Source organism: Cyprinus carpio, chromosome B22 (assembly GCF_018340385.1).
Source record: "Cyprinus carpio isolate SPL01 chromosome B22, ASM1834038v1, whole genome shotgun sequence".
Taxonomy (NCBI): domain Eukaryota; kingdom Metazoa; phylum Chordata; class Actinopteri; order Cypriniformes; family Cyprinidae; genus Cyprinus; species Cyprinus carpio.
Window position 1 is genome coordinate 26,562,888 of NC_056618.1, and position 20,902 is coordinate 26,583,789.

Consider the following 20,902-nt stretch of genomic DNA (forward strand, 5'->3'; position numbering starts at 1 on the left):
TAATTTATTATTTTATTAATCCATTCTTGTCTTTAAATGGTTGTTAAACCATGACGCTTAACAAGAAGATTTCAGGACCGTTGTTGCATATTTTGTGTCTTGCTGTCCTTGTATAATGGCCTTCAAACAGACAACATACAGCCAACAAGCACTGGAACAAAAGACCAATAAGCATTAGATGAATCATCTAATGAGCCAAATGAACTTCAGAGACAATCAAACATCAGGTGATGGAGCCTGAAGAAAACTTAAACTTGTCATTGACTATGAGGCAATGTTGGAATCACTTTGTGATTTTGTGCTTTATTGTATATATTTATAATTGTGAATATGAGCTTTGAGCACTCCAAATCAGATCATGCACTTTATGCGACTGCATCCTATCAAGTAAGGATAGGGATGCTTGTATTAAAACAGAGAACAAAGCCAGACACTTTAACTTGATGCGGTTAATTCATTTGGTTTCATTGTAAAACTACCGTCTCAAAATAGGGTCTATAAAAAATCTTGTGCAGTCTTAAAAGTGTGTCTTTTTTACAGTATATTTTAGTGTGCATTTCAATATACACAATTTAACCCCACATTCAAACAACTTTCTTTAGCCACAAAAGTTAGATAAGAAATTATCCAGAGTGTGCTAAATAAATATGTTTTCAAACAGAAATTGCTTAGCATAGCATAACAACTATTTACTTGATGTCTACACTAGTACATTGACAAAACACAAGTTGGGTCATTATCACATTATTGTTGATTTACATGTTATGAATGCATCACTGGAATCCTTAATCAGTGCATATTTTTTCACTTTATCTATCTTTTGTGGCCTCTTATTTTTCTGAATGAAACACGATCTGGTGAAATGACAGATTTTTCTATAGTGATGTATGCAGGATTTCTCCAAACATTTAGTCTGCTAAAAAGCATAGTTCACCCCAAAATTGAAAAATCTGTAATTAATTACTCACCCTCATGTCGTTCAAAACCCTCAATACCCTCCTTAACATAACTAACATAAAATATATCAAATAAAATCCAAAAAATCCCAGACCCATATAAACCAAAGAAACCAACACAACTGACACGAACAACCAAAAAAAAAATATTAAGAATATGGTTAAAATAGTCCATGTGACATCAGTGGTTCATCCGTAAAGTTATGAAACTACACGGAAAAAAAGAAATTGTTGAATAAAGTCTTTATTTAGTTTTTCTTTGCATACAAAAAGTATTCTTGTAGCTCCCTAAAATTATAATTAATAACAGAATTAGGTTGAACTGGTGTCACATGGACTATTTTAAAAAAACGATGTCCTTTCTGTGCCTTGAACGTGTCAGTTGCATTACTGTCTATGAAGGGTCAAAAAGGTCTTGGATTTAATAAGAAATATCTTAATTTGTGTTTCAAAGATGAACAAAAGTCTTTGGAATGACATGAGAGTGAGAAATTAATAACAGAATTTTCATTTTTGGGTGAACTAACCCTTTAAACTCTGCCCCTTTCTTGCAATCATCTGCAGACTCACATTCAGAGCTACCTCAGTCAATAACCAGTAGTTTGAACCAAACCCTTTTTTGGTGGATAATTTGTTTTATTCAGACGTATATCACAATACAGAAGAAAAGATCTGTCGCTACTTCCATTACATTGCAACTTTAAGATAATTAGGTAACTACGTTGTGGTTGCAAAAGATAAACCTAAACCAGTTGCGCCAACAAATTCTTACAAACTTCTTACCATTTAAAGTTATGAGAAAGTATTTAACATTAAAAAATGCCACACTTCCACTTCAGGCTACGTTTACACGACAACGGTGTAGTCAAAAACGGAAAAATTTATCCCTTGCGTTTTTAAAAAGTTTCATGTATACACGACAACGTTTTTAAAACGATTTGCGTTTACACATCCGCGAAAAGGGCCCAAAACACTGTATTACGTATGCCAGGCCAGTAGTTGGCGCTGTCACCTTGTTAGGAAACAGTACCTGTAGGGAAGTGATGATTATATGTTGTATATGATGCATCTCCTCAGTCGGTTGTAATATTGGTGAAGTAAATCCACACTTTGCTGAAGAAGAAGTGTTAGCAAACTCTTGAGCAGAAACAACACTACCATGTACTCCACTATTGTTGTGTATGTTTGTTCGCACTTGCCTTTAAAATCGACACGTACTGTGCATGTCTACATACCTAACACGTACTAGAAACGTGCATGACTTCACCGTTTTCAAAGAATTCTGTATTGGTGCCGTTTTCAAAAACTTCTTCAAAAGTATGCGTTTTCAGTCCCCAAAACGATGTTGTCGCGTAAACGAACTGTCAAAACGCATAAAAAGTTCCCAGTTTTTGGCTGAAAACGTTGTCGTGTAAATGGCCCCTCAGTGAATGCATATACCTGACTGGTCACACACCTACACACCGCAGGGCCTGCTGCTTTAGATAAAGCACATATATAAAAGCCTCCTTCCTGTATTCAGCTGGTCATTCTCAGAAATGCCAGACAAAACAATGCGCTCTTATCTTTCCAAAAAATGGCTTAACCTCTGTGACACCCCCACACATCATGCTCACAGTGCAAGGACATTTGCAAACTTTGGAGTCTCAACAAAGCATCAAATTATGTCCCCATAGCAATGAATTCCACACTTCCAGCTTTCCTTTCGCAGGGCTTGCTATGGAAACCGGCAATAGACATAAGTCATTTAGGGGGTGTCTAGAAACCACATTCAAATCCTGCAGTCTGCAGTGTTTTTTTTTTTTTTTTACATCCTGTGCATTGAGACAAAGGCTAATAGTGCAAACAATAATGAGCGCAATTTGGCAATAATATAATCAGCAATGCATCTCAATCAAATCAAAGTCAATTATTTAGGAAATCAAAATAGATATTTACTGATACGTTGGTTTATTGCATCAAAAAGTATTAAAAGCCATGTAGTCAATGGCGTTAGAGCATGTTAACATGCACAGCATTTCTTTTACTTCCAAATCAAATGTCTATATTTTAACTTGTTCAACAGTTGGGACCCAAATTGTCTGTTTTGGGGGATTTCGGTAAGATCAGCTTATAGGAAGTCTAGACCAGTGCTCAGCATGAGCCCACACACATCCCAAAAACACAAGGATGTCAACCCATATGTTCATATAAACAGCACTCTACAATTCTACTGCATCAAACTCAAATTCTATACTATGGTAAAAATGCACACATTTAAATGCCATATTCGCCTGTGATGAAAGTAAACCCCAATCCTTTTAAATGTGCCTAGTGTCTAGAAAATGAAAAGCGCAGCTCTGTTTCTATGATGCAAAGCCTTTTATGCCCTTAAGTGCCACTGTGGTTATGATACCCCTGACCACACTCATGCAGAGCTGTTTCAAAGTAAAAGGGAATAATATCAAGCCATCAGATAGGCTTTTCCATCCATAAAAGAACATTTGCATTTAGTAAATACACACACACACACACACACACACACACACACACACACACACACACACACACACACACACACACAAAAGTAAAAACCATCATGAAGTGTTTAGAAGACTTTTTTACATATAAAAAAAAATCACATGAATGAACAAGTGTACAAGTTGCAGGTCAATATGAATTCTACTAAAACAACCAAAAATAGCAATATAGTATGTCTAAATCTCTACTCTTTGATACTAGAACACTATTCAACAAGTGGACTAACAATTACGTCATGACTGCATAAAGCAACAGGTTGGGCTACTTACTTTCTGTCCACTGTAGAAGAAGAAACAAGACACATGCTAATCTGAGCCACATTGAACCCAAAACAGTAAGATCCATATCCATACTTGGATGTCATTGTGATAGTGGGCAAGCTGGCATGATTACGGTGTGTTACTCAAGCATCCTCCAGAGTGTCTACACAGTCTGTCTGTGGCTCTCTGAGTCTTAGCATGCTCTCATTCACATGCCCACCAATGAGGCGCAACTCTCTGGATCCTCAATACAAAGAGGCCACTGGGGATTGGTGAAGACTTGAACAGAGAGGGGCCATCAAGCATGCTGTCTGAATAATAATTAGCAGTGGATGATAACATTGGATATTAAATAAGGAACAGCAGACAAAATGCAGCTACGCAGTACTTTTCACCCTCTTGCAATCATGGCCTTCCATCCACTCCAGTCTAATGACTTCACTCAAAAAGCTCTTATTTAATGCAAAATAGACCATGCCATCTGCCAGGATTCTTGGGTTAGAGTTTAAACAACTAGCTCATTTGCCATGAGCCTTGTGCACTGGTGAATCTGTCTTTTTTTCCTTCTGTGGTTTGTAATAATTCTCCACACAATTCTCTATTATTATGTTTTTGTATATTCTTTCTTTCCCCTCAATTTGTATGCTTTTTTTTTTCTTTAAATGAGGACTAAAATACAAATTAATTCATTAAAACAGAAAAAATATAGATTCTTTTTGTCCATTTTGGACTATAATGAAAAGCAGAACAACAACAAGAACATAATAAATAGGAAATTCCTATAATAATAATGATAATAATAATTAATCTTGCAATTCTACAAAGTCTACTTCTAAAAAGCAAAGAAAAATAACATACATATGCATTTTTATAAGGTTAAATATAAGAAATCATAATTTCCTAAATAATAATAATAGGCAATTACTATAATAAAAGTCATAACAATAATATTAATAACAATAATAATTTAAAAACCGCCTTGAGTTACACATTTCAGAACTACTAAAAAGTAAGCATAAATATTGGCATTGCATATGAATATACGAATATATCACCAGTTTTTGTGTATTAAACCCCTCAAAACAAACAGCAAATAAAAAAAAAAAAAAAACTAATACCTATTTTTTTTAAAAACTAACTGTAAACAGACCTGACCCAAATAGCTAAGTAGCTGTTCTGTTTTATTTTGTAAACGTGTGCTGTGGACAAACTACACAGGCTGACGTCTTTTTACTCTCCAAATTACATAATGCAATAACTGCAACACAGCAGCCGTGTCTGAACAACTTTTCAACGTGCGTGAAGCAGCTTCCTGCTTTGTGGGCGTGTCTACAGATTTTTAAAGGAATCCTAGAACTTTGATTGGTTTGCGTTTGCTTTTCTTTCCAGTGATTGGACAATTCTATGAGCTGCAACGAGCTGATTGGCCGCCTGGTCTAGACTCAAATTCAAACGTTCGACCACGCACTCTGGTTTTAAACGGTACTGTAGCTCAGCATCACTAACATGTGGATGTTCTGAAGAGTCGTTCATTTAGATGAGTTAAAAACATGTCGTTTAAAGTCGTGAAAGCGGAATGTTTGGAATTTAGTCCAACATTTGATTCTCACTATAATCGCGATAAACCCGGAAAGGAGAACAACACTTCAATACCTGTACTGAGTTTACTGCAGTTCTCCACTTCTCCTTTCGTGTCATTTGGGACGATCAAGTTGGGATCCTCAAAATCTTTGTCTTTACGAATCGAAAATCCCACCGAAGATGCAACGACGACAGTCATTGTGGATAAAATTGCAGCATCCAAAGGCTTTTCGGTTGATCAGACGTCTTTTACAATACAAGTAAGCGTAAACAAGAAGTTGTGTGTCTAAACTTAGTGATGCTTTCCAGCTTGCGTTAAACAAAGCGAAGAAAACCTGTTAATGTGGTTAAAAAAGGGTGCATATTGCATTCATGTTTAAGTAAAATGACTATTTTACTATGCTATGGGAATGAGACATGTTCATTAGTGTATATAAGCTACACTGAATAGGGCTTAACGTACAGAATGTACACATGCACAAAGCTATTTTGCAATATGTATAGAAATAACTCAGCAAGAAATGAAAATTGTTATTAATTGACCCATATCTGTTTAATTATTATTATTTTTTAATTCTGTGGAACACACAGGAGATGTTTGGGAGTGTGTTCATGTCACGTGACTGAAGATGTCAAGCTCTTAAACTCAAGAACAATATCATAACCCTACTCTATATGACTCCGTCACATTAAATATGAGTCTGCTGAAACAATATGATTGTTTTTTGTCTTAAATTTAATTATTATTTACTAAGTCATTATTCACTGAAATCCCCTTCAACGTAGCTTTGTGCTGTCTAAATATGAGCATGTTCAAAATTAGTGCCTTGTTATTGATTACAAAACACATGAGAGGCAAAGACATTGAGCGTAGTAATGTTAGTTGATGTCAAACCAGATGGGACACTTCTTGACACACTATATTTGAGTATATGCAAAGAGGTTAACTTGTGCTGAGTATTGTGCATGAGATTAATGGGCTTCTTTTATGCTGCTTTTTGTCATTTTTGAAGCTTGACAGCTCAGACAGTCCCTGTTCACTTTAATAATATGGAAAAGTCGAGCTGCATGAACATTCTGCTAAATATCTCATTTTGAGCTCCACTGAAGAAAGTTCTATGTTTTTGAGCTGCGCTGAATAAAGTAAGTCGTAAGTTTGGAATGGCTCGAGGGAAAGTTACTTAAGTCAATCCCCAATTTTTAACCCTAAAGCAACCTTAATTTAAACTTCAACTTGAAAACAATTGAAGAAGGCGGGGTTCGGTTCGAGAACTCCTCAGCTTTGTTGCAAAACACCAGGCGATTTTGCTTGGGAAAGCAGAGGCGAAAAAGAAGAAAAAGGTAATCTCTCTCTCTTCCCCCTCACTCTTCATCTTTATTAATCTTTTTTTTTTAATTTACGCAGAGAATGGTGTAAACTTACCTATTAAGCTCACCAAAACCTACACTGAGACATTTTTAATGCACAAGATATTGGTTTCAGTACAAGTTATGTTAAAATAAAATATTAATCTCTCACACAATATTTAATTTTGTTTTAAATGATAAAAGCATTTCAATTGAGATGTACATCATTAAATGCATAAAGTCTGGCTGTGCTTAATGGGTAAATGTTTGTACCCTTTAAGCCCTGTTCCCAATAACTCCACATCATGTTTTATTAAAAATTCTTATTTATAAACAACATATGTTTTATTTGAAGGTACAGAGTCAATAAAAAAAAAAATAAAAAAAACACACCGGAACACAAAATAAAGCTACAAGACATTCTATTTGATCAGTTATATATTCAGTGAAGTTTTATTCAACCTAGACTAGTCCTTGTTCAGCTACGTAACACATAAGTTACACAAAAATCGAATGAAAAACAAACCTATAAAACATTTCATTCATTGGGATGAACACAGAAACTAGCCTCATTATGAAGCCTCTTATTAAATGGATGTGAACTTAATTATATTCTCTTAAAGCTGGAATACACTATGCGTTTTTGCCCCAAATTTCCACTGATTTACAGTCGGTAGAAGTTGATGGCAGTTGGTAAAGGTCAGAGCCAGTCTGCAGATTTGAGTTGACCGATTTAATAGAAAAATGCGTAGTGTATGATGGTCACAGACTTTTTTTTAGCTTCAGACCTTGATTCCATCCAGTCAGAGGAGATCAAACATGTTTGATATTTTCAGACGATTTTAGAACACATTGTTTTCATTTGTCAGGCGTCTACTATCAACAATGTGCAGATTTCTGCATGAGTTTGTTGTGATTGGAAGGAATTTAAAGTCTGATAGTGTGTGATCCTCAGTCATTTAGTGTACGATGCCCAGGTTTCCTTGTAACCATTCAGTAATAAAAATATTCATAATCTAACTAAAAATATTCTTAATCTAACACAAAAAAGTATTATTTCCCACATTATAGTATGCAAAAGTTTAAACCTTAATCTCTTAATTTAGCAGTAAGTAGTGAAACTGATCCAAAATATAGGCTTAAGGTGAAAGTTTTCAGACATCTTTCAAAATTTCTGCCAGACAGTTTGAACACATGGATACTCGTATCTCAGCATGCAATGGTCTTATTGACTTTGAAATTACAGGAGGTATGTAGTAACAATCACATCAATTGGTTAAGACATCAAGTACAATAACACTTTAACACTATATATATATATTTATTTATTTATATATATATATATATATATATATATATATATATTATATATATTTATTTATTTATAATCTGAGCTCGGAAATGGTAGTGTGCTTAATAGGTATGCTTACCCTATATGTTTTAGTATAATGTTGAGTGCTTACAAATTCTTGATTTGCAGAAAACCTTATGGGATTCAATTAAATCCAAGAAGGGTGTCCCGGCACCCTCAAAAGAGAAGAAAGTGTCTTCAATGCCGATAAAGGCTGCACATAAGACATTTCATGTCTCACGCCAGTCGCAATACAGAAAAGATAGAACATCCAACCCGTTGTCGCCATTAAACCAGGAACGGTCTGCCTATGGGTCCAATGCCATCAGGACGAATGCACCATCCTCCACTCCTGAGATGTCAAAGCCTGTTTTTGTGACAGAAAAGTTTGAAGATGTGCATTTGCAAAAGAACTCACCAGTGGTCGTCTTAGTACCAGCAGAGAGATTTTTGTATACACCTGGTAACAAGGATATGCCTTTTTCACGTAAAGCAGAGTGCAAAGAAATCTCAAGGGTTTTGAATAAAACACTCTCTCCTGCCAGCACCCCAGAGAGGTTTGGAAATCCATTGTCTTCATACTTTCAGAGTCCACTTCCCGTGATTGGACAATTTGCGCAAGATCAAAGTCGAGAGCCAGAGAAACCGTCTTTGTCTGTAAAAGGCGCTCTGGATGTTATAGGATCAGATCTGTCGCATGCGGTGAGTCCTCCTAATGCTTGCTCAAGCTTTGATTTTTCTGATTCTCTTGAGTCTGAAAAAACGGATCCAGAAAGATCATTCAGAGCGGCAGCAGTCATTTCACCACCAGTTGAAGACGCTCACCCACGGTTGACTTTCTGTGTGAAACCCAACAAAGTCATAGGCATTGAATCAAATCATGATGCATGTAGGCTCAAGGCGTTACCTTTTAGCACCGCCACAGTGACCAAGTTGAGTAAAGTGGATGATGCCCTTGTTCCTGATGGTCCCAAGAAGTTTCCTGTGAATTCTACCACAGTGACCAAAGGCAAACTAGAAGCCTCTGTTGAGAGTCCAGGCTTGCGTAAAAAGAAAACTTCCAGGCGCAGGCTCTTGGAGAAGACCTTGGAGCTCTCAGAAGCTAGTAATGCAGAATCCAACAAAAGTTCTCCTGACAGTGCTTTACCTGTCATCAGCTCAGATTCAAGTCCAGATGTGGCACTAGAGTCCAAATGTTCTGTAACTTCAATGCAGATTACAAAAGAGAAGCCAACCTCAAAGTTATCCCCTCCTGAACAGCTTTTGTCCTCTATATCTCCCATACGACCTCAAGTTTTGACCATGGTTAGTAGCAGTCCGTCAAGTGGTCTGGAGTTGGCAGCTGGTAACGTCTTTGACAAAGTGCAACCAGGTCTTTATCAGGACCAGTTTCCTGTGCAAAGCAGGACATCTGTGCAGAGTAAAAAGAGAAAAAGTGATGAGTTTTTGAGGGGTCAGTCAGAAGACAAGACAAACGTCCGAGCAAAAAAGTGCCGTGCTCCGGCACATGCGACAGAGAGACCAAGCCATGAAAGAACGTTCACTTCAAGGTCCACATCTGGACAGCAACACAAAGCTATAGGTAAGTCAAGTGTACTCATTGTCAATGTCGTTCTAAAAATCTAGTATGCATTATCAAATACACACTGGTATATATTATTTGAGAGATTTGGTCCAAAATATCTCAACTTTAATGTCCAAGAATTTGGACATTGTACGAGTTTAGAACTTACGGAGCCCTGCACATGCCATGCAGCAAAAAAAATGTTGGCTAAATCGTGTGCACAATTTACTATTTCATTCCCTCAATTTATAAATTGCGCACACGATTTACTAATTAGTTCCCTCGATTTGGTAAATTGTGTGTGAATGAATTAGCAAAGCGAGGGAATGAATTAGCAAAGCGAGGGAACAAAATAGTAATCGTGTGCACGTTTTAGTACATCGAGGGAACGAATTAGAAAATTGTGCGCACAATTTATTTATTTTTTCCCTCGATTTATAAGTTGCTCACACGATTTGCTAATTAGTTCCCTTGATTTGCTAAATCGTGCACACAATTTATAAATCGAGAGAACGGATTGGTAAATTGTGTGTGAATGAATTAGCAAAGCGAGGGAATGAAATAGTAATCGTGTGCACGTTTTAGTACATCGAGGGAACGAATTAGTAAATCGTGCACACAATTTATTTATTTATTCGTTCGATTTATAAATTCTGCGCACGATTTGCTAATTAGTTTCCTCGATTTGGTAAGTTGTTTGTGAATTAATTAGCAAAGCGAGGGAACGAAATAGTAATCGTGTGCATGTTTTAGTACATTGAGGGAACGAATAAGTAAATCGTGCGCACAATTTATTTTATTTCTAGCATGTCATGATTTAGCAGTCCGTTAAGTGGTCTTGAGTTGGCAGCTGGTAACGTCATTGACAAAGTGCAATCAGGTCTTTATCAGGACCAGTTTACAGTCACCGCAAGAACTTAAATTTTTCCTCTTTTTTTTTTTTTTTTTTTTTTCTTTTCTTTCTTCCTAAAGCTCCACCAAGCTCAAATTTCACAAAACCTCCACCAAAGAAATCCTCTCCAAAAACTACTCAGAAAGGTAAGAATACATTGTGTTCCCTCTTTTGAGAATGGCATGTCTTAAAATAAGTTTGAATAACGTGTACTACAAGTTTAGTATGACCAAGGATACCATTTAAATGTATTTCCCTCATATAGATGGCCGGTCTGTGAAGTCACTGAGCAGCTCGAGTCGAAAGCCTGCAAGGATCGTGGCTGTAGCGCAGGCCAAACTGACCTTTATAAAGCAATCACAGACTGGTATGTTCTTATAGCTACTTTCTTATCATTTCTTTTGTTGTATTTTTAAATGGCATAACTTGCTTATATTGTACAATCTTGACAGCCATACCAAGGCATCCTCTGCCATTTGCTGCAAAGAACATGTTTTATGATGATCGCTGGATTGAGAAACAAGAGCGGGGCTTCACCTGGTGGATGAATTACGTTCTCACTCCTGATGATTTTAAAGTTGCTACTGAAGTTACCGAAGGTAGGTGCTTTTGTTTTCCTTTATGTGAGATTTTGAATCTTTTGCTTAATTTCAGCAGCATTCTTATAACATCTTTCTTCATTTTATTGTGTCTTCTTAGTGAATGCCTTATCATTAACTATGGGGAACGACAAATTCAATATACCCAAAGCACCAACAAAAGAAGAGATGTCTTTTAGTACCTATACAGCCCGTCAACGGCTAAACCGCCTTCGGCGAGCGGCTTGCAAGCTTTTTACGTCAGACACCATGATAAAGGCCATCCAGAGACTGGAGCTGGAAGTAGAAGCCAAGAGACTCCTTGTGCGAAAGGACCGACATCTCTGGAAGGACATAGGTATGAGATGCATCATGCAATACGATATATGTTGTCATTGTGAATTATGCTTGTATGACACGGGAAATCTCTTTATACACTTTGTTGTAATGTTTTTGAGAAGTGTCTTATATGCTCAGCAAGGCTGCGTTTATTTGATCAAAATTACAGTAAAACACTGTTTTTGTGAAATAGTATTATAATTTAAATATTTGTATTTTAATATATTTTAAAATGTCATTTATTCTGTGATTCAGCGCTGAATTTTCAGCATCATTACTCCAGATGATCCTTCAGAAATCTTTCTAATATTCTGATTTAGTGCTAAAGAAACATCTTTTATTACCAATAGCTAATATTTCTGTGGAAACCATGATGGGGCTGTTTTTTAGGATTCATTGATGAATGAAAAGAAATCTTTTAACATTACAAATGTCATTACTGTCAATGTTTATCAATTTAATCTGTCCGTCCTGAATAATATATTAATTTAAAAAAACAATCAAACTACTAAAAACACTCTTAATATACAAAATATTCTAAGTAATTGTTTTAATGGGCAGTTTTTCAGCAAGTCTCTTACGGTGAATCTTTTATTGTTTATTTCTCAGGTGAGCGTCAGAAAGTTCTGAACTGGCTGATATCATACAATCCACTTTGGCTGCGAATCGGACTTGAGGTATTAATTGTTCTTTGTGAAAGCATAATGCTCATTTGTTGCTGAAAATATTACATTACATTACATTTATGATTTCATGTATGACATATCTCTTACCCATTCCTTTTTTCAGACAATCTATGGAGAGCTAATATCACTTGAAAGTAACAGTGATGTCATGGGACTGGCCATGTTTATTCTTGGACGTCTCCTGTGGAACCCAGACTTAGCCGCTGAGTTCAGACACCCTAAAGTGCTCAATTTGTACAGAGATGGTAAATGAATTAGATTTTTTTTTTCTTTTTTCATAGTGTTTATTATTACTATTATTTCTTCTTCTTACTTTTGCAAACAGTGTGTCTGCTACAACAGGTTCTTAATTTTTTCACTTTCACTCATCAGGCCACGAGGAGGCGCTCTCTCGCTTCACTCTAAAGAAACTTATCCTGCTGGTCTGCTTTCTGGATAAAGCCAAAGAGTCCAGACTGATCGAACATGATCCTTGTTTGTTCTGCATGGATGCTGAATTTAAGGTGTGTGCATCTATGTATATAAATATTAACCAGAAAAAGGCATTTAAAACACAATAAGGAATTTCACAATAGAGCACCTTTTTTCTTCTGTATTTCCTTCCCTATAGTCAAGCAAAGATCTGCTACTGGCGTTTTCTCGGGACTTCCTCAGCGGTGAAGGCATTTTGTCACGGCACCTCAGCCACTTGGGCCTAGCTGTATCCCATGTTCAGACTCCTCTGGATGAGTTCAACTTTGCTGTGAAGAATCTTGCTGTTGATTTGAGATGTGGCATTCGTTTGGTGTATGTTTGATTTTTTTGCATGTCTATTGTTCATGCGTCATAATGAAATATCATCGCTGTTGTTACCCAAGCCAATATTTAGATTTGACGTTTAAAAAGCCTCCAAAATCCCATTATATACATCTTTATTAAATGTTTCTATATTCATCTTCAGACGGGTCATGGAGCTCTTCACTCTGGACTGGACTTTGTCTAGAAATCTGAGGATACCTGCTATTAGCCGCTTGCAGAAAGTGCACAATGTTGATGTTGCACTACAGGTTCTGAAAAACAAAGGTGTTGACCTTAGAGATGAGCATGGTGAGTTTCATGATCGTAAATAACTAGCAGTGCCTTTATAATCTGGGGGAAAAAAAAAAAACTTGAATTCTGATTTTGCATCTATTATCTTGGGAGCGAACATTGACTCCAGAGACATTGTGGATGGACACAGGGAAAAAACCCTAAACCTTCTGTGGAAGATCATATTTGCCTTCCAGGTATCAACCAGGGCTGAATAATGTATCCTCCAGTCCCCTTTTTTTTGGATAAATAATTAGTTTGACTCTTGCTAATTTTTATCTTCCAATATTGCATGTGTGACCTTTTAAACATTGACCTTACATTCTGATGTATTTGAAATATTTTCATAGGTGGAAGTGCTACTTGATGAGAATCAACTCAAAGAGGAAATCAGTTTCCTCAGGAAAACATGGAGGACTAAACAGAAGCTGGCCTCAGTCATGGCTAACAGTGGGGTTGCAGTGACAAGGATGAAGTCAAGACAAGCATTTGAACATCCCAGCCAGAAAGTGACACTGCTCATGGACTGGGTCAATGCTGTTTGTGAGTTCTACAACCTAAAGGTGAGTCACATTAAAGAAATAGTTTGCTTGTTTATTCACTCTGCGGAGAGTTGATAATACATGGATTTTTAAATAAGGTATCCTACATAGGATCCTTCTCCTAACAAATCTCTCCATTATTTTTCCAGGCTGAAAATTTCACGGTGTCATTCTCAGATGGTCGTATCCTGTGCTACCTCATTCATCATTACCATCCTGGTCATCTCCCTGCAGAAGAGATTCAGCAGAGAACAACACAGACCACTGAATGTGGTCATCGTGGCAGAGTGGAGCTCAATAACTCCTCGACTGACTCGGACTGCTCTTTTGAAAATTCACCCACAGTACAAACTGGTACTTGGAATAAATTACTTTTTATTTATTTTAGTGCTGTCAACCGACTAAAAGCGTCAAAAATAAAGATTTTGTTTAGATAATATGTGTGTATACTGTGTATATTTATTTTGAAAATATTTACATGTGTATATTTATATTCATATAATTTATATTATATATAAAAAAATTTAATATATAAACATAACATATTTTTCTGAAATAAATACATGCATGTGTGTGTATTTATATAAACACAAAAACAAAAAAAATAACAAAAAAAAAAATTATTTTTAAACAAAAACTTTTTTTTTTTGGATGCGATTAATCGTTTGACAGCACTGATAAATTAATTAATTTATTTTTTAAGATTAAGCATTCCTATAATAGTGTGGTAATTTATGCAATTAACATTGTAAATGTCTCAGAACGGTTTGCTTTTTTTGCCTTGGGCTCAGAATCCCCTTCAGTGGACTTCAAAGAGCTCCTTGAGAAAGAGAGAAGTAACTTTCAGTTGGTGAACACTGCTGTGTCCTATCTTGGAGGAGTGCCTGCTATGATAAATCCAGAGGATATGTCCAACACTATCCCAAATGAAAAGGTAAAAATAAATTGTAATCCCCTTCCACATTTTGGCAGCAAAACATACTTGTAAAAAAAATAAAATAAAAAAAAACTCAAGAGGTTGTGTAGAAATACTTTTCCTATTAATATATATTTAATGCGTATTGATAAAGTGACTTTTTTTTTAAACCCAGGTTGTTACATGCTACCTCTCCTTCCTCTGTGCCCGTCTTTTGGATCTCCGCAATGAAACAAGAGCAGCCCGGGTCATCCAGGGTGCATGGCGGAGATACAAGCTACAGAAGAACATTGAGCTTATTCAGGTAACGGTAGAGTTTTTCTACTTTTAAGCTGCTTGGAACCTTGCTGTGTTTAGATTTTTTGTCTTATATTGAATATGCTCTGCATGCACAGCAAAGGAACCTGGCTGCCACTAAAATTCAAGCCCTTGTGCGGAAGTTCATCTTGAGAAGAAGAATGATCCGACAGAATAAGGCAGCCCTCATGATCCAAACATTCTGCAGAGGATACGTTGCACGGGAAAAATTGAGAGTGCTGAAAAAAGAGAAACAGTTTGCTCTTCAAAATGCAGCTGCAACTGTAATTCAGGTATATTCAGGATTAAGACGATATGTAATACAGCTCATCCTGTACTGCTGTTTCAGCAGTTCGACAATTGATAGGTCAATTAAAGATATATCTCTAGATGGCTAATCTTAATTAGAATTTTCTTGTCCTCCCATAGAAAACATACAAAGCTTGGAGGATTCAAAGTCTCCTAAAGAAAAATCACGCTGCCTCTGTAATCCAAGCAGCTTTCCGGAAGTGGCATGCAAAGAAATTGCTGGAAAGAAATGCTGCAGCCTTGCGAATTCAGGCATGGTACAGAATGCAGCGTTGTAAAACCCAGTATCTGGATATGAAAAGCAAAGCAGTTTGTGTTCAAGCATGGTTTAGAGGTCACCTTCAAAGATGCAAGTTCCGGACTTTAAAGAAAAGGCATGATGCTTCAGTCGTCATTCAGAGTGCATTCAGGGCCTACCTCGTCAGAAAACACGTATCTAAAATGAAGCAAAATGCAGTCGCGATTCAGAGGTGGTTCCAAGCATGCATGCTAAGGAAAGCAGAACAGAAGAGATACTTCAAGATTAAATCGGCAGTTCTTGTTTTGCAAGCAGCTTTCCGTGGCTGGAGGGTCCGACGATCTGTGGCTCAGCGCCTCCAAGCTGCACTTCTGATTCAAACTGCTTTCAGGCGGTTTATGGCTCAAAGGCACTATTTACGTTTAAAAAGATCGGCCATTTTTCTGCAGCAGAGATACAGAGCAAAAGTACTTGGAGACAAATTACGACAAGAGTATATGGCTCTCAAACTCGCTTCAGCGACAATTCAAGCAATTTGGCGAGGACGAGCTGAGAGGAAGAAGATCAGTCAACTCCACAGATTTGCCAGTATCATTCAGTCAAACTACCGTAGATATGTAGCACAGACACGGTTTTTGGAAATGAAACAGGCTGCTGTAGTCATTCAAAGAAGATACAGAGCCTTCAGAGATGGACGGAGGGTGTACGCAGAATACACTGAAATTAAAAGAGCGACCATTGTGCTACAGAGTGCTTACCGTGGCAAGAGAGCAAGACAAGAACTGCAGAAGAAAAACAAAGCTGCAACTTTGATTCAGTCTGTGATAAGAGCACATAGCTGCCGTCAGAGGTTTTTAGCTCTAAAACGTGCTGCTATTGTCATTCAGCAACACCATCGGGGTTTAGCACTTGGACGGTTGGAAAGAAGCCATTACATCCTTTTGAGGCAGGCAACTATAACTCTACAAGCCATATATCGAGGTTCCAAAGTGAGGCAAAATCTGAGACGAGAGCATCAAGCCGCTACTATCATTCAAGCTCAATTCCGAATGCATAAGGTACGCGTTGCCTTTCTTGCTGCAAAGTGTGCAGCTATCCTCATACAGCGGCAATACAGAGTCTACAGAGTTGGCAAATGCATGCAAGCTACTTACTTGCAAACAAAAAATGCCGCTGTAGTTATTCAGTCAGCATTCAAGGGAATGAGAGTTCGCAACAACTTAAGAAAATCTCACCAAGCTGCAACAGTGATTCAGGCACATTTCCGTGGACATTCCCAACTCAAGAAGTACCAAAGACAACAGTGGGCCGCATCCATTTTACAGCAGAGATTCAGGGCAATTATGACTAAAAATACTGTCATGAAGAGATATGCAGCCATAAAAACCGCTGCCATATGTATCCAGTCAGCTTTCCGTGGAATGATGGTGAGAAAGCAGATTGCAGAATGGCACAAATCTGCAAAAATGATCCAGGAGACATATAGAGCATACAAGCAACGCCGTGATTACCTTGCTCTCAGAAATGCCACCATTCGTATTCAGCAACAGTATAGAGCAATTGTAAGTGCAAGGCAACAATGTAAAAGGTTTTGCTCCTTGAGACCAGCTGCCATCACTTTGCAGTCTATGTACCGAGGGATGAGGGTAAGGAAAGAGATTGATAGAAAGCATAAAGCGGCCACTGTGATTCAGGCAATGTACAAAATGTACAAAACTCGTGTGCCATTCCAAGCTATGAAACTGGCTGCATTGGTCATACAGAGGAAATACAGGTGCCATCTACTGAGAAAAGAGGCGAGAGAGAACTTTTTGAAGCTACGGTGTAGTGCAATTGCAATTCAGGCAATTTACAGAGGAAACCGTACACGCCGTGACATTGCTAGAATGAATTTTGCAGCCACAGTCATTCAACAGAAGTACCTTGCCTACAAGCAAAGAAAGTGCTTTTTGTCCATCAGAGCTGCTGTTGAATTCTGTCAACGACACTATCGTTCCGTTTTGGCAGCAAGGCGCGATCGGAGAGATTATTTTGCTAAACGCCGAGCTGCTGTTGCAATCCAGGCAACTTTCAGAGGAATGCAGGTCCGGCGACAGATCCGAAGAGAGCATGAAGCTGCAACAATCATTCAGTCCCATGTGAGAAAACACATCCTCAAGTTGCGCTTCCAGCGACTTCGCAGGGCAGTCTGCACTGTTCAGCAGCGTTTCAGAGCAAACAAAATGATGAAACGAGAGATGGCAGCACTGCAGGAACAGAAGAGTGCTGCCACGATTCTGCAAGCAGCCTATCGTGGCATGAAGTCCAGACAGACTTTGAAGCAAATGCATCAGGCTGCCACCACCGTTCAGGCAACTTTCAGAGCTTATAGGGCTTGTAAACGGTATTTAGCCATGAAATACGCTGCCATTGTCATTCAGCAACGGTACCGTGCCACAAATGTAGCGAAACAGCAGAGAAAGCATTTTCTTGAAATGTGCCAAAGTGCACTTGTTGTTCAGGCATGTTATAGAGGTCTTAAAGTTAGGAGGAAACTACTACAACAGTGTCAAGCAGCTGTCTTGATTCAGTCTTGTTTTAGGAGACACAAAGAGATGGTTAAGTACCAGGCCATGAGGTTGTCTGCTATCATTATCCAGAACCATTACAGGTCATACACCCAGGCTAGAGCAGTTCGTGAGAACTATCTACAATTAAGAAAGTCAGCCATTGTCATTCAAGCAGCTTTTAGAGGACACTCCTTAAGGATACAATTGGCAGAAAAGCAAGAAGCATCCATCATCATACAGGCTACTTTCCGGATGTACCAGCAGAGGTCAACATTTAAGAGACAGCGCTGGGCAGCCAGGGTTCTCCAGCAGAGATTTAGAGCCCTGAAACTTCGAGACGAGCAGATGTGTAGATACCAGCAGGTAAGAAATGCCGCTGTATGCCTGCAGAAGTCTTTCAGAGGGATGAAGGGGAGAGAACTGGCCAGACGGACCAAGGCCGCAAGAACCATCCAGTCCTACCTAAGGATGGCTGTCCAACGACAGCGTTTCTTGAAAGAAAAGGCTGCAGCAATCACGATTCAGTCTGTGTACAGAGGCCATTGCGCCAGAGTTCAGCATGCCAGGATGCAAGCAAGCGCAACACTCATCCAAAAATGGTACAGATCATGTAAACTGGTCCAAAAAGATCAAAATGATTTTGTTGCTCTTAAGCAAGCTACTCTAACCTTACAATCTGCATTGCGTGGAATGCTAGTGAGGAGGCTTGCAAAAAGAAGGCGGGCTGCAATCAAGATTCAGTCTGTTATGCGCATGCATGTACAACGCAAGCGCTACATGTTGCTCCGCTCAAGTATCCTGAAGTTGCAAGCTCATTACAGAATGTTTGTGGACCGGAGAAGATACCGCAGGTTGCAGGCTGCAACTGTTACTCTCCAAAAGCATTACAGAGCTCATAGGGCAACAGTGGAGCAGAGGAGCAGTTATCTGAAGACACTACAGAACATAAAAATCCTTCAGGCCAGAGTGCGTGGACACATTGAGTACAGAAGATTCCAGAGATTGCGTGCAAGTGCCATCACAATTCAGGTATGCAATTCACTATACTTGTATTCTGTTTTGTCATTTGTTTTATCCTGAAATTCAACAGAAGGGAGTAGGAGTAGGGCTGCACGATTAATCGAAATGGAATTGCAATTGCGATTCGACAGAAGCTGCGATTGTCAAGCGTATCTTTCAGTGAAGCACGGTTCTGTGATCAGTAGTAAATCTCCATCCGAAGGCCAGAGGGCGCTCTCGCGCTGAAACTCCAAATACGCCTCGCAGAAGAAAGCCAGGAAATGCCTATCGCTGCAGCTGAATAAACAGAAAATTCAGTGTGATTAATAAACAGGACTACGACAATATATGGTTTATCTGAGTTCTTGTTATTATAATTTTCATTAAAGGTGCTGTAAGATTTTGACTCTACTAAAGCATAATACCATAATATGTTTGCATACTTGTTTATCTGAAAAATAATGATACAGTTAGTTATTCTCCTTTGAAAATGTGCATTCCGGGCCGTAATATCGGTTTTTGTTTGTGAAACCCGCCCACTGCCAGTTTACCCAATTGTATTTCGGCATCCCGGGTCGCCAGTTGGCGGAAAACACAGCGCATTTCATTTATCAAGTGCACTCGTTCCTGTTTGTGTCATCAATCTGGCAACCTGCTTGTGCGTCAAGTCTAAGGAGGAGGGGCCGGGTGAAAAAAAAACCTTCTCCAATATTTTAAATTTGGGCTGCAATACATAGTTCAACCACTCTGTGTCAATCCTACATACAGCACCTTTAAAATAAAGTATATTTATAATTCAATGCCTTTATCACTGCTTAGAATACTATGAAATATGTTTTGTGCCTTATTCTGTGTAAGAAGCCACATCATCTCACAGAAGAATTTATTTCAAACACTCGACTGATGTTATTAAGTCATTATCGCAAACGACTTCATAATTGTGCAATAAAAACGTCAGCAATTTTGTAATCACTTTTTTTTTTTTTTTTGCGTAACTTGTCAGTGAACTATGGCTCCGTGTAGTAAAATGCTGCTCCATCTGAAATCACGTGATGATGATTTACTGCTGATTACAGGACTGGCTTCACTTACAAAATGTGCATGACAATCGCATTCGATTAATCATGCAGCCCTAAGTAGGAGGTTTAACTGGAAAGGCAAAACTTTTTTTTTTTTTTACCCTCAAACAGGCACATTATCGGGGGATGATTGAAAGACGCAGGTTTCGCCATCTCAAGGAATCTGTTTTGGTTATACAGAAACAATACAGAGCTTTTCGCCTCTGCCAGAGAGAGCGTGCACAGTTTCTTCAACTGCAAAAGTCAGCTGTTGTGATACAAGTAAGCTTGTAAAAACATTACATTTGATTTAAACTTTTTTTTAAAAAAAATTCTGTGAATCTCTAGCACCTGTTACTGCAAAAATCTTGCTTCTGTTTCTGTTTATTGTAATATACACTTGGGTTTCTGATGAAGATCCTATTTTAGATTTTTGGATTTAAGTGTGTATATTTGATTTTCATGTTTGGTTTGTCTCTGGTTTACCTCAGACAGCATTTCGAGCTTATCAAACAAGACAACATGCTGTGCGAGCACAAGCTGCCCAGAAAATTCAGGCCTGGTTCCGAGGACGCATAGCTAGACGAAACTACATTTTAAAACAAGCTGCTATTGCAACCATTAGTCGGTGTATTCAAGCAAGACGCCAACGTTCAAGGTAACAAATAAAGGATATTTTATTATTCTCTTCTGCTTTTAAATTGTCACATGCAGTCACAACATGACCATTTGTCTTCCACTCCAAGTTTCTAGCAGTCCAGCACAGTGTCCGAGTCATTCAGCAGAGATGGAGGGAAACCCTAATCGCCAGAAAACAGCATGCTGACTTCCTGAGGTTTAGAAAGTCTGTTC

At 38.2% G+C, this 20,902-nt stretch overlaps 2 protein-coding genes across 3 annotated transcripts in view; one reads left to right on the forward strand and one right to left on the reverse strand.

Moving 5' to 3' along the window:
• crb1 (crumbs cell polarity complex component 1) overlaps positions 1-4,021 on the reverse strand; it is a 24,421-nt gene extending 20,400 nt beyond the window's left edge. Inside the window, exon 1 of one of the 2 annotated variants that reach the window (XM_042749276.1) lies at positions 3,746-4,021. In XM_042749276.1, coding sequence (XP_042605210.1) covers positions 3,746-3,827 — 82 coding nt within the window. In that variant the 5' untranslated portion in view covers positions 3,828-4,021. The remainder of the gene's footprint in view (positions 1-3,745) is intronic. The other variant, XM_019083518.2, reaches the window with a different exon arrangement.
• Positions 3,959-20,902, forward strand: LOC109066488 (abnormal spindle-like microcephaly-associated protein homolog). Its single transcript, XM_042749559.1, has 22 exons — positions 3,959-4,008; positions 6,571-6,658; positions 8,145-9,597; positions 10,552-10,617; positions 10,737-10,838; positions 10,924-11,070; positions 11,171-11,407; positions 11,998-12,065; positions 12,178-12,319; positions 12,447-12,577; positions 12,685-12,860; positions 13,015-13,160; positions 13,254-13,339; positions 13,493-13,705; positions 13,834-14,038; positions 14,476-14,618; positions 14,776-14,904; positions 14,996-15,190; positions 15,327-19,022; positions 20,183-20,332; positions 20,542-20,708; positions 20,797-20,902. Exons 1-22 carry the CDS (start codon positions 3,959-3,961, stop codon positions 20,801-20,803), a joined length of 7,797 nt encoding a protein of 2,598 aa, XP_042605493.1. The 3' UTR covers positions 20,804-20,902.